This window comes from Schistocerca serialis, chromosome 3 (genome assembly GCF_023864345.2).
Source record: "Schistocerca serialis cubense isolate TAMUIC-IGC-003099 chromosome 3, iqSchSeri2.2, whole genome shotgun sequence".
NCBI classification, from domain to species: Eukaryota; Metazoa; Arthropoda; class Insecta; order Orthoptera; family Acrididae; genus Schistocerca; species Schistocerca serialis.
Genome location: NC_064640.1, coordinates 883,436,384 through 883,449,418, shown reverse-complemented (window position 1 = coordinate 883,449,418; position 13,035 = coordinate 883,436,384). Strand labels below are relative to the sequence as shown.

The window sequence follows — 13,035 nt, the reverse complement described above, 5'->3', positions numbered from 1 at the left end:
CTGTACATTACATCAATGACAGAAGTTTGTGTGTAACGAAACAATAAAGTTGTGATTCTGACACACTTTACATTGAAATTGGACTTTACAACACATTTAAAAAAATTGTTAATGGCAAATTCAATGCATTTTGCGGCTGGCATAGACAGGTGCTGGGTTGCTGATCTGAGCTGATGTTTACATTTTTCTGAATTAGCCTCTATTTTAACTATAGCCTAATATACCATAGTCTCTCGAACATAATACTGCACCCAGTAATTGGGAGAAAGAATAAGGGTTGCAGACGTGATCCACAAAATTACTGTCCAATACTCTTCACATCCAACTTATAGCATATTCTGAGCTCAAACATAATGAGATATCTTGAACGGAATGACCTTCACCGTGGAAGCCAGCATACATTCCGAAAACATCTGTCATACAAAACACAACATTCTTCCCTCACTCGATACACGAATGAGACACGAACAAGATGTAATAAGTGGTCCAACTGTAAGTACCCTCAGTTATGCACTTCACAGTGGTTTGTGAATTATATGTGTAGATGTACATTATGGAGGCCTGCTGAGCAATCCTGGTAGCTCAGATTAATCTAAGACTTAAAAAAATGAAAGAAATATTAATATCTTGAACCGAAATCAAATGACACATTCCTACACACAAAGGTCAGAATACACTGAAACACACTGAACTGACAGATCTGTACATGCAAACTCCCACAATATACACACACACACAATTCCTTGCAGAATAATCAACTGACTTTAGGCTCTTTGGTATTTTAGATTGTTTTGGCAGTAGTTCAACTTTCATAACACAACATTTGGTGTTTCATGGTGTTGCATAGTAAATACAACAGGAAAATATAAAGCAACTAGACAATCCATTCAGTGGATTGCCAGAGCACCTGCATGGTGTACTACAAGGCATATTATAAAAGTTAAATGACTTGCACTGAAGAAAAACTTTGTAAACTCCTTTAAATAAAACATACTCTAATTACATTCACAAACAGGAAACATTAAAGAAACATACTCTAATTACATTCACAAACAGGAAACAATGTCTCCAATGTTTCAGCTCTTTAACAGAAACCAATGTTTCAGAAGAATGTGCTTCCTAAAGCTAATACTTGTCAAATAATTATATAAAGTTCAGAATCAGATCAGTTTATATGATCAGTGGCATTAAAAGTTATACTTCAAGGATACATGACTATGGGAATAGCAAGTATTTACCCATTAGCTAGCTGTTCCAGTGTTTGGAATCATCTGCATCCCCGTAAGTCAACAAGTCCACAAAGCTTAGAAACACACCAAATGCCAGATAAAGCTCTGTGACATACACTTCAAAGCTTTCATTACATTATAGAAAGGAACATCTGCAGTTACCTGTGCTGATGGTACTATTGGCGTTCGTTCTGGCTGTAGTGATATTTCTCGCTCCACTTGCTGAGGATAGTGTGATGGAGATAGAGAAGGATATGACTGTAGTTCACGAAGTGCTTGTGCTACAAAGTCAGCACTTACTTCCTCAATTTCTCTCTTCTTCCGTTTGGTCCCTTTGAAACCATATTTTGACACATAAAAAAATGGAAATGTTTATTTTACAATGAAACAAAAGTCTGTCCTGATTTCACAATAAAACCATAGAAACACTTGTTTCTTCTCAATTTACTACATTTCAGTTAAGATCTAATGAATATTACACAGTAACTTCTGACACATACAACTGAAATCTTATTTTAAACACAAACGTTTGTACACAGTGAGAAAAACGGAATGCAGTTCACAACATTTGGTGCCAAGGATAAGGAACACAAATGACAGAAACAATATGTGTATGCAGGGGTGATTGCAAGAGATGATATAGGAAGTAAAGATAGAAATGGAACTGATAACAAATGAGCTTACTTTAAACATTACAGTTTCTCAATTTGATCTATTATGGTGGCCATTCCCCATCAGTACAAAAAGTTTCAAGACTGGACTACTACGAAATAGAGAAACATTAAGATGGTGATTTTAATGCTTCATTTGTTCTACACAGTCTCCCTCCACTTGAGTACAACACACAAACATTCATATAACCATGTGAAACCATCAGACAAGTCCTTCTTTAGAATGTTGATCAACTCGCACATCACATCGGCTTGAATATCAGTTATGTTGTCAAAGCATTAACCTTCATGTGAATTTATGTATTCTGTCATTTTTTTGTAGGTTTGTATTAATGGCATCAAGTCTCATCACCCATGATGATTTTTTCCAGAAAATAATTGTCCACATTCTGCATTTCAATCAACTCATAGCAGGCATCCACATTCTGTTGCTTTTGTTCAGGAGTCAAGATGTGTGGGACACTCACTGTCTAGGATAACATACTGGGTTCTGTTACTTAAGAAGTCTTCGAGCCACCCATATATGAGCTGCTCGGGGAACACAATGGAAAGCCCCATCACCGTGTATTTTGCAGTAGATGGCTAATGACACCACCTGTGGGATGCACAATGCACTAAACTTACTAGTAGTTCCAAATTCACTTAATAGGTTTCAGGGAGGAGCTTAATGGTAAGCGCCACTGTCCGTCTGTTGCGGAAACATAATGGTAAGTGACAGAGGGAATGGCGGCAAGTAAAAACATCTCTAACATTATGGCAACAGTGAACATGGCAGAAGACGAGAAATATACTTCCAATGATACTAATATCTTCGAGAGGGATCCAGAACACATTCCTAACGATTCAGATGACTCAGAGGTATGTTATTTTGTAAATATACTGTCTTTAGTACGTTTCACGAACATAATGGTAAGTGCATGTACATACCATTACGTTCCTGAAGTACAATTGAAAATTACGTTCGCCGACAAGTACAAGATGTGTACAGTCCAGATCAGTGGTGCGAGATCATCAAGAAGTCGGCTTGTATATAATATGAAAAGAGAGGATTTCTATCAAATACGACACTCTAAAGAAGCATTTGTGTTCAGAAAGAAGACAGTTGATGATTGAGATGTCAACCTAAGGAAAATATGTAGGTGGAAGGTGACCTCCGAATATCCATCATCTTTATTCATCAGCGAGACATTTTGTCATGAAATAAACTTCAGGAAATGTGGAAGGCAAGGACCAGTTCCTACACTTTGACTTAAAGACAATGGGCCAAGGCATATTGAAAAGAAGAAAGTTGCTGACATCCTGTAGTTCCTAAATTACATACCTCCTGTCCACAATGGATTTTTCCTGTCACATTGAAGTGAAGTGCAACTTTATTTTTACTGGATGGAATGGTATATGGTAATGTAATAATTTTTGTATATTTCATTTGTTTTAGTCAGTTCTGATTTTCATTTATGTCTGTATAGTAGAGGATAGATGTTAGAATCACTACAGAATAAAAGGACTGTTCAAAAAAAATTATTCAGATTTGCAGATCAATTGAAACTTTAGATGCGCTGTATCTCGAAACTGTGATTTTGGCGCTTACCATTTTGTTCCTCCAAGCAGCTCATATCTGGGAACCTATTCCGTATGCTTGTATCTTTGTAAATAATTGAATAAATATATTTGTAAATTGTAGAAAGTATACAAGTTTCTTAAAGAGATTACTGCAGGAGGCTCTTGGGAGTACTCTGCACATTATTCGGACTAAAGAAAATTTTCTTTGATGTGGGTGAACTGCTCCAGAAGATAATTCCATGACACATGAAAGAGTGGAAGTAGCAAAAGTAAGTAGACTTTATGACACTGATGTCTCCATGCTATGAGATTGTCCTAATGGCAAAAGTAGACTCTACCCCCTCACCTGCTTTGCTACTCTCATGGAGAACTACCTTCTGCTACCTATCTTTGAGGTAGAATTTTAGCCAGTTTTCCACTACCCCTCTGATGTCATGGTGGCAAGCTTTGATGAAAAGTATTTTGTGATCTACACAGTCAAAGCCTTAGAAAGATCACATAGTATCAAAACTGGTTTCATTTTTTTATCTCATGATGTGGACATACCTTTTCAGAAACCAAAACTATCACTGACAACGTCAAAGTACTAGAGGTGCCTCACAATTCTGGAATGCAGCACTTTCTTGAGGACTTTTGCGAATGTGGGACATCTTTTGTGATGTGGCCTCACTATAACAAGCTTCATTCCATCTGAGAAAACATCCTGATACAAAGAGGCATTAAATATGTGGGCTTAACTATGCGTACCTGATCAAAGCAGGTTTTCAGTAGTTTACTGGAAATATTATTTACACCTGATGATCCTCTGCTTTTTAGTGAAGCAGTGGTTTTCTTTGCCTCATTTCTGGTCTTGGGAGATACTCTTATCAAATAATGGAAAGTCCAGGTTGGAATATCAACAGTATTATGAAAACAAACAATGGAAAATCCAGGATGGAATATAACAATACAATTGTTACAATATATATGAAAAGATAGATTGCTACTCACTGTAAAGATGACACACTGGGTTGCAGACAGGCACAACAAAAAGACTGTTGTACACTGAGCTTCCAGCCAAAGCCTTCTTCATATATAAAAAGAAATGAAAAGAAAACACACACACATTCACTCAAGCAAGTGCATCTCATGCATACATGACAGTGCAGTGGCCGAAGGGAGCGGATTTCTTTTTCTTTTCTTTTCTGAAGAAAGCTTTGGCCAAAAGTTCAGCATGTAACAGTTTTTTCACTGTGCCTAGCTGCAACTGAGCATGTGATATTTACAGAGATACACTTACCTTACTTACAGGATTGGAAAAATGGTGCTTCAGTATTTCCATGGCACTTTCTAAGGTGCCACTGTAGCCTATCTGCTCAACAGCAATTACGAAATGGCCATTGAAAGTTTTTGCAATTATCTCCTGGTTACTCATACATTTTTCATCAACATTTAAAACAAAGTTTATTCGTTTAGCAGCACATTTGAGACCTGTCCCACTCCTTATTATGTACCTGATTGTTTTGATTTTACTATAGAACTGACTGATTTAGCAGCTAAAATACAAACTTTTTGATAGTTTGATACCTTTGCTTAATACTTTGTAGTACTTTTTATAATTATTTACTTGGGCGGGATTTCCTACATTTTTTGCTGTGATGTACAATTCGCATTTCTCTTTGCAAGATAGTATTATGCCCTTTCCGATCCATGATTCTTTTATGATTCCTTTGGGTTGATTCTTGTAATCTTTTTTTGGAAAGGAAATTTCAAATATTGATGCAATTCCATTATTAAACTGATTATATTTGGAACTGACATCTGTTTTAGAACATATGTGACTACAATTTTTTATTTTGGTAGCCTTAATGGCATTACCATTTATGGGCCCTACTGTCTTCCACTGAGGCTCAGTTTCACTCTTGCAAGCATTCATATTATTACTAGTACATCCATCACCATCATGATCAGAGAGACCATTTACTTTAATATTTTACTAATGATGATAGTGCCCTGTTTCCCTTCGTCTACAAAAAGGTTGTCAATTAGGGTGTTGAAATCTCAAGTTACCAAGTTACCCTGGTGGGAAAATTGACCACTGGGATGAGGTTACAGGTATACATCACATGTTCCAGGTCTGTCTTCCCACTACTGTGTGTTAGGAAGTTGATACTGAAATCTCCAAGTATCACAAAAGACTTTTATAATTAAATTGGTGCAGCAAAAGTGAGCTGAGCTGCTTCAGAAAGAGGTCGACATTCCCTGATATTGCCCTATACCGGGTGTCTCTCCTATATGCCCGGTGTCTCTCCTATAAATCATCAGGTGCATTTTCTCTGGAATTTTGGCAGAAATTTACAATTTTGTTTTTGCAATGTGTACAAACAAATCCTACTCATCACATCTTTCATATGACACCCAGCATTGATGGAATGCATCAGTTTGTTTCCTATTACAAACAAAATGGTTTTTAAATAAGAATTTTACGCATCCTATAAATAGAGCAGTCCCAAGTTAGTCTAGTACATCATTTGTTTTATCAAAGCATATTAACAGAAACAGCAAAACCCGAAGAATAACCAGTACTCCAGCAGTGACTTGCAGCACTTCTGTGTGACGGTAGCAGTCTACGCAGACCAGGGTGACACTGTCGCTGCTACAGGATTGGTTACTTTTCATGTTCTACTCTCCCTGTTAATACAAATCAACAAAATGAACATCGCACTAGACTAATTTGGGACTGCTCTGTCAAATGGGCACAAAAAATTCCACTTCAAAAATTAAGAGGGTATAATTACTCATGTAACATTCAGTGGCACATGCTTCAAATTGTTGCTTTAAACAAAAACTGTGTACATCAACTGCTTTACACTTGACACAGTTCTTAACAAAAATAACTACACTTCCTCCTTTTCTTTCTTTCCTGCAATATGAAGGCATCAGACTGTGGTCAGGTATTAAAAGTCTTCCCAGTACTCAGTTTATTCACACTGACCACTTACAGCAGAAGAGGTTCGAACATTAAATATACAATTAACAATAATTGTTACAGTAGACGCTTTACAGTTTTGTTCCATAGCACTTAGAAATATCCTTACACGCAAATGCCAATCACGTGTATTTCAAATAGTTCGGCTATCTTGTAAAATGGATGTTTGAGTAACTAATCATATATCTTAACAGTTTTGTGAGTCTGTGTCTTGATCTATTGGTTACTGAACTCATTTAAATTGTTTTTGACATAAACCAATGTTGTGTAAATGTCTAGATAAACAACACTCTGGAGTTTGATAAAGAGGGAATGACAGCATGCCTTAGGTTTAACTTTTTTTCGCTGACATAGCAGCAATATCACCATAGCAGTGTGCCATAGGAAACATGCAATTGAAATAGGCCAAAATATGCAACCTTCAGATACTCACCAGGGAATGCATCTGTCAGTTTCCACATAAGATAGCATACTCTTGCTATTCTCTTACAGACATGGCTTATATGCTCCTCCCACTTCAATTTTGAATCAGTATGAAAGCCTAACAATTTAACTGATTTATTTCACACAACTGTAGGAAAACCCAGAATTAAATCCTGTGTTTTATCAGTATTACATAGCTCATTGGAGGAAAACCTATTCAGTGTCAGTTCTAATTTTTTCTGTGTTGCCTGATGCAGTTCTGTCATGTCATGGAGGGTAATGAGCAGTGTTGTGTCATCTGCCTATCACACTACTGACTCTGCTCCTACATGGTAAGGCAGATCGTTAACTGAAATGATCACAGCAAGGGACCTAGGACTAAACCCTGTGGCACTCCAGTGCAAACTTCCTTCAAAGAGGAGCTTCTACTTTTAATTGATACAAACTACATAACTGTTAAAAAAACAAAGATGATGTGACTTACCAAACGAAAGCGCTGGCAGGTCGAAAGACACACAAACAAACACAAACATACACACAAAATTCAAGCTTTCACAACAAACTGTTGCCTCATCAGGAAAGAGGGAAGGAGAGGAAAAGACGAAAGGATGTGGGTTTTAAGGGAGAGGGTAAGGAGTCATTCCAATCTCGGGAGTGGAAAGACTTACCTTAGGGGGAAAAAAGGACGGGTATACACTCGCACACACACACACATATCCATCCACACATATACAGACACAAGCAGACATATCTGCTTGTGTCTGTATATGTGTGGATGGATATGTGTGTGTGTGTGAGTGTGTCTTTCGACCTGCCAGCGCTTTCGTTTGGTAAGTCACATCATCTTTGTTTTTTGATAAATTTTTCCCACGTGGAATGTTTCCCTCTATTATATTACTACCTAACTGTTACTTAGATATGACTTTATTACAGCTAAAGATAGGTTGTGTATGCCATAATATGCCAGTTTTGCAAGTAGGGTGTTAAATGGTATACTGTCAAAAGCTTTGCTGAGATCACAAAGTACTACTGGTACAAGATACTTATGTTCAAATGCAGTTAACACCTGGTTAACATCAGTGACAGCTATAGTGGTATTTTTATCATGTTGGAATCCACGTTGTCTGTTGGAGAGGAGATCATGCTTTCCGAAATGGTTATTGAGGTGGTTGTACATTAGATTCTCAAAAACTTTGGAGAAAATTAGAACAACAGAAAGTGATTGGTAGTTTTGTGGCAGATGCTTATGTCCATTTTAAAGACTGGTATCACTTTATCAATTTTTAGTGCATCAGAGAAAACTCCAGATTCTAAATACATATTATAGATGATAGAAAGAGGCTGACAGATGAGATGTATTATTTTTTTAAATTCTATAGTTAGAGAACCAATAGCAGTACATACTTTTGTAGTTTAGAACCCTGACACAGCTTTTATAATATCCTTGGGGTGACAACATTCCAGTGGAAGGTATACCTCTTATGTGGTTCTGTACCAAGACAATCTAAAGCTGCCAGTTTGATTAATTTTGTCTTTCAGCTTATTCACTGAGATTAGAAAGTAATCATCTGCTTCTGGGTCCAGCATTGGACATTTTGTGTGGATTTATGACTTTTCTTGATTAAATCCCATGCTGATTCGCATATATTGGGAGCATCTTCTATGTAATGTTCACCTGCAAGTTTTTTGGCCAGTATCGGTTTGTATTTGTAGTTCTTCCACCCCTGAGCATGATGCTAAGTGAAGTGTAGTACAAGGGCATGATCTATACTTCCATTGCCTTGCACATTGACTGCGAGTTCCATTTAGCTTATTATACCATACAAGCCTGTAATATTCTGGTGGGACATCGTCAACTGATTCTATCCAGAGAATTTTGTCTACAAAAGAGTTCTTGTCCTGTGATTTTGGAAATCATTTGTCTAATGTAGTCTATCTAAGTGCACTGCTTTTTGTATAGTGGACTTCTTCCATAATTGCTTTATTTATAAACATATCTAATGCTCTTATTCCTGACCTACTCAGGTGCATGCCTTGGTTAGTGAACAAGTCTCAACTAAAATAGCTTACAATAAAACATAATTATTACAAAAGAGTCTGCAAGACTTTGCTAGTTTATAATTTGTTTGTGGGAAGGTTTCATTTACACTGGGCTGTGGGATCAAGTCATGTCTCTTGTGGATATTCACAACACATATCTTGGTGCAATGAAGTGCAAAGAATTTCTCTTTTGGCACTTGTATTACATCATGACCTTCATTGAAAGCTAAGTTGTTTGTACCAGTTATTAGTATACCTAATGCTTATTGTTAGCAGAATTTTCACTTCTAGATGCCTGTAAGATAAGAAAGTAAATAAGTCACAAGATCCCGATGGAATCCCAGTTTGGTTTACAAAGAGTACTCTATGACATTGGCCCCTTAGCTAGCTCGCATTAATTGCAAATCTCTCATCCAGTGCAAAATCCCAACTGATTGTACGAAAGTGCAGGTGACTCCCGTGTACACGAAGGGCAAAAGAATGGACCAGCAAAATTGCAGACCAATATCCATAATATAGGTTTGCTCAGAATCCTTGAACATATTCTCAGTTCAAATATAATACATTTTATTGAAACCAAGAAGTTTGTGTCTATGAATCGGCATGGTTTAAGAAAACATCGCATTGTGCAAAACTCAGCTTGCCCTTTTCTCACATAATATACTGTGAACTATGGATGAAGGGCAACAGGCTGATTCCATATTTCAAGATTTCCAGAAAGCATTTTACATGGTGCCCCACTGCAGACTAATAAAAGAAGATATGGAGATATGGAAGAGGTTCACAAATATGTGAGTGGCTCGAAGACTTCTTAAGTAATGGTGAATGTTTATCAGAGACAAGGGTATCAACAGGAGTGCCATATGGAAGTACAATAGGACCACTGTTGTTCTCCATATACATAAGTGATTTGGTGGACACGATGGGCAACAGTCTGTGGTTGTTTACTGATGATGTTGTGGTGAATGATAAAGTGTCATCATTGAGTGATTGTAGGATACAAGATAACCTAGACAAAACTTCTAGTTGATGAGATTAGTGGCAGCTAATTCAAATGTAGGAAAATGTAACTTAATGCAGATGAGTAGGAAAACAAACCTATAATGTTTGGATACAGCATTTGTAGTGCCCTGCCTGACACAGTCACATCATTTAAATCTCTGGGTGTAACATTTGGAAAGTGATATGAAATGGAATGAGCACATAACAATTATGGTAGGGAAGGCGATTGGTCAACTTTGGTTTATTGGGAAAATTTTGGGAATCTGTGGTTCACCTGTAAAGGAGACCGCATATAGGATGCTAGTGTGACCTATTCTTGAGTACTGGTTGAGTGTTTGGGATCCATACCAGGTCAAATTAAAGGAAGACATCATAGCAATTCATAGGCAGACTGCTAGATTTGTTACTGGTAGGTCCAAACAACACGCAAGTGTTACAGAGGTGCTTCAGGAACTCAAATGCCTGGAGGAAAGGCAACATTCTTTTCAAGGAACACACTGAGACAATTTAGACAACCAGCATTTGAAGCTAACAGCAGAACAATCCTGTTGCCTCCAACATACATTGCGCATAAGGACCACGAATATAAGTTATGAGAAATTAGGGCTCATACAGAGGCATATAGACAGTCGTTATCCTCCCCTATTTTTGAATGGAAGGAACCGAAATGACTTGTAGTTGTACAAGGTACCATCTGCCACGTACTGTAAGGTGAATTGCAGATTATCGATGTAGATGCAGATTATCCACTACCATTCCACGACAGCAGAGAACACTGTATAAGCAGCCACAAAGATCTTTTTGATTAAAAGACTCCACACACTCTTAGAGACAGATAATGAGCCATAGTCCATATCTCAAATTTTGAAAGACTTCTGTGCTAAGAATGGGGTCCTATACATAAGAGCACCTCTGTTTCATGCTCAATCAAATGAAGAGGCAACACACCTAGTACAAACATTCAGAACTCAAATGAAAAAATTAATAGGGGGCACTCCAGTGGAGGATGCATTAACACTCTTTTCTTAGCACTTACAGAGCCACACACCTATTGCAGAGAAGAGCTCAGCAGAGTTGCTGCAAAGCGGCCAGCTTTGCACCCTGCTGCACCTACTGATGACAGTCCCAGACCAACATCAAGCACCGACACTCCGAAACTTAAACCAGGTGTCCTAGAATGGGCCCACACTTTCAGCTGGTAGAAGAGCTGGATCCCCAGTCATCAATAAGCAGTGAGGTCACAGCAGCTTCGGGCTACTGGTGGGCAACAGGCAAGTGGCCCATCACCAACACCTTCTACAACTCCGTGTGGGGGATCAACTATCACCTCCTCACGTGCACCTGCATCACCGCACCAGCAGCTGGATCCAAGCACTGGAAACTCTCCAATTATCGTCCTGGCCACTGAATCCCTCTGGTCCTTCATGCTGCGCAGTCACCCACCCATACAGAACTCTCATCAACTGATTTTTCCAGCCCTTCACAGGATCTTCCTCAGCTGGATCCAGATGGCCTTCCACAAGAAGTGGAACCAGAGCGTCAGCTGGAGCCACCCAGCACTTTCCTGTTGCCACCTTCTGGGAGTCAAATGTCCTTATGACTCCAGCCCTGACACCGGAACAACCAGCAGCTGCCACTGAACTGCAGCACTTCTAACCAAGGCAGATCCACCTTTGCAAGGGTCACTTCAGCCTTACACTCCAGTTCCTGCCAACAGGGAGCTTCTAGCAATAGCAGACTCAGCAGAGCCCTATGCCCCAAATGCCATGGACATCACCTTCCCAGGGAAACTAAGCCGCACACCTCATGGTGGACTTTCTTCCAGCGACTAATTGCCACTTCCCCAAGGGAGGAGGAATGTGGTAACACACCCACCCATGTTATGACCCTTCACTGGCCAGCACCTCTGCTGCCAGTACTAAATCAGTCGGTCTTTTCTCCCATATGGTGTAAGGATGAATCGAATCAACATTGCTGGCCCGGTAGCCACCAGACCAGCACTGGACATCCGTCCATTTCCACAGGGTACACCTGTCAGGCACTGCTGCAGCGTTCGCTAGGCTCAGCATGGGGCCGTCCACCAGCTGGCAGGACCACCAAGCCAGCGGCAAGGCCTCATCGAGGCTTGCACGCACCACCACCTATCAATGCTGCCACAGCTCACTAAGACACCAACCACCAATATATAACCCAGAGTAGACTCGGCATTTTATTTCTCACTTGTACTGTTACGATCTTTAGTAATACTCTGCTCTCTTGAACTGAACATTGCTGTAACCTTGAAATCTGTTTTCGGCTGTGCTACTTCAGATTTGTACTTGTGAATGTCTGTGCTATGTTGTGAAGTTTTGTGTCATCATTAAAATATTTAACTATTGAGCATACTTTCTGGTGTGCTGGGTAATGAGACAAAGCTCATTTCTTAAAATCTGTTTCGAGTTTGTCACAAACTGCTGAAGATAATTTATATTTCCTTTCCTTTATGTAAAGGAACACTGTCTCATTCTGAAAATATGTATTGTTACCAACTAATTGTCACAATATCTATGGAAGTTATGTGGTACTTCAGTTGGCATTCTATCCCTCGTGTTTTTATGCTTGTAGCATTACTAGTTTGTGCCTCTGGATATGAAATACTATCTTCAGTCTGTCCTTTGGGGCACCATTTACAATAGCTGGAAAGTTTTACACTATCATTTTCATACATGCACTGATGTGCACCACCACGCACACATGTGCAAGCACGCGCGCACGCACACGCACACGCACACGCACACACACACACACACACACACACACACACACACACACACACACACACGTTTCTGTGGTGACCCCACCAGCCGAGGTGGCCGAACAGTTCTAGGCGCTTCAGTCCAGAACCGCGAGTCTGCTACAGTCGCAGGTTCGAATCCTGCCTCAGGCAGGGATGTGTGTGATGTCATTAGGTTAGTTAGGTTTAAGTAGTTCTAAGTTCTAGGGGACTGATGACCTTAGATGTTAAGTCCCATAGTGCTCAGAGCCATTGGAACCATTTTGCGATGACCCCACAAACTTTCAGGGGTGATGATGAATGGCAAATGTATCAGTTTCAGTTAAGATGCAATGGCCAGAAAACAACTGAATCAAAACTCATTAAACC

The 13,035-nt window shown here is 39.2% G+C and overlaps 1 protein-coding gene across 1 annotated transcript in view; it reads right to left on the bottom strand.

Annotated features, from left to right (window-relative positions):
- The window catches only part of LOC126471296 (uncharacterized), a 172,406-nt gene that overhangs the window by 115,169 nt on the left and 44,202 nt on the right, over positions 1 to 13,035 (bottom strand). The window contains exon 6 of the mRNA XM_050099416.1: positions 1,392 to 1,561. Coding sequence (XP_049955373.1) covers positions 1,392 to 1,561 — 170 coding nt within the window. The remainder of the gene's footprint in view (positions 1 to 1,391; positions 1,562 to 13,035) is intronic.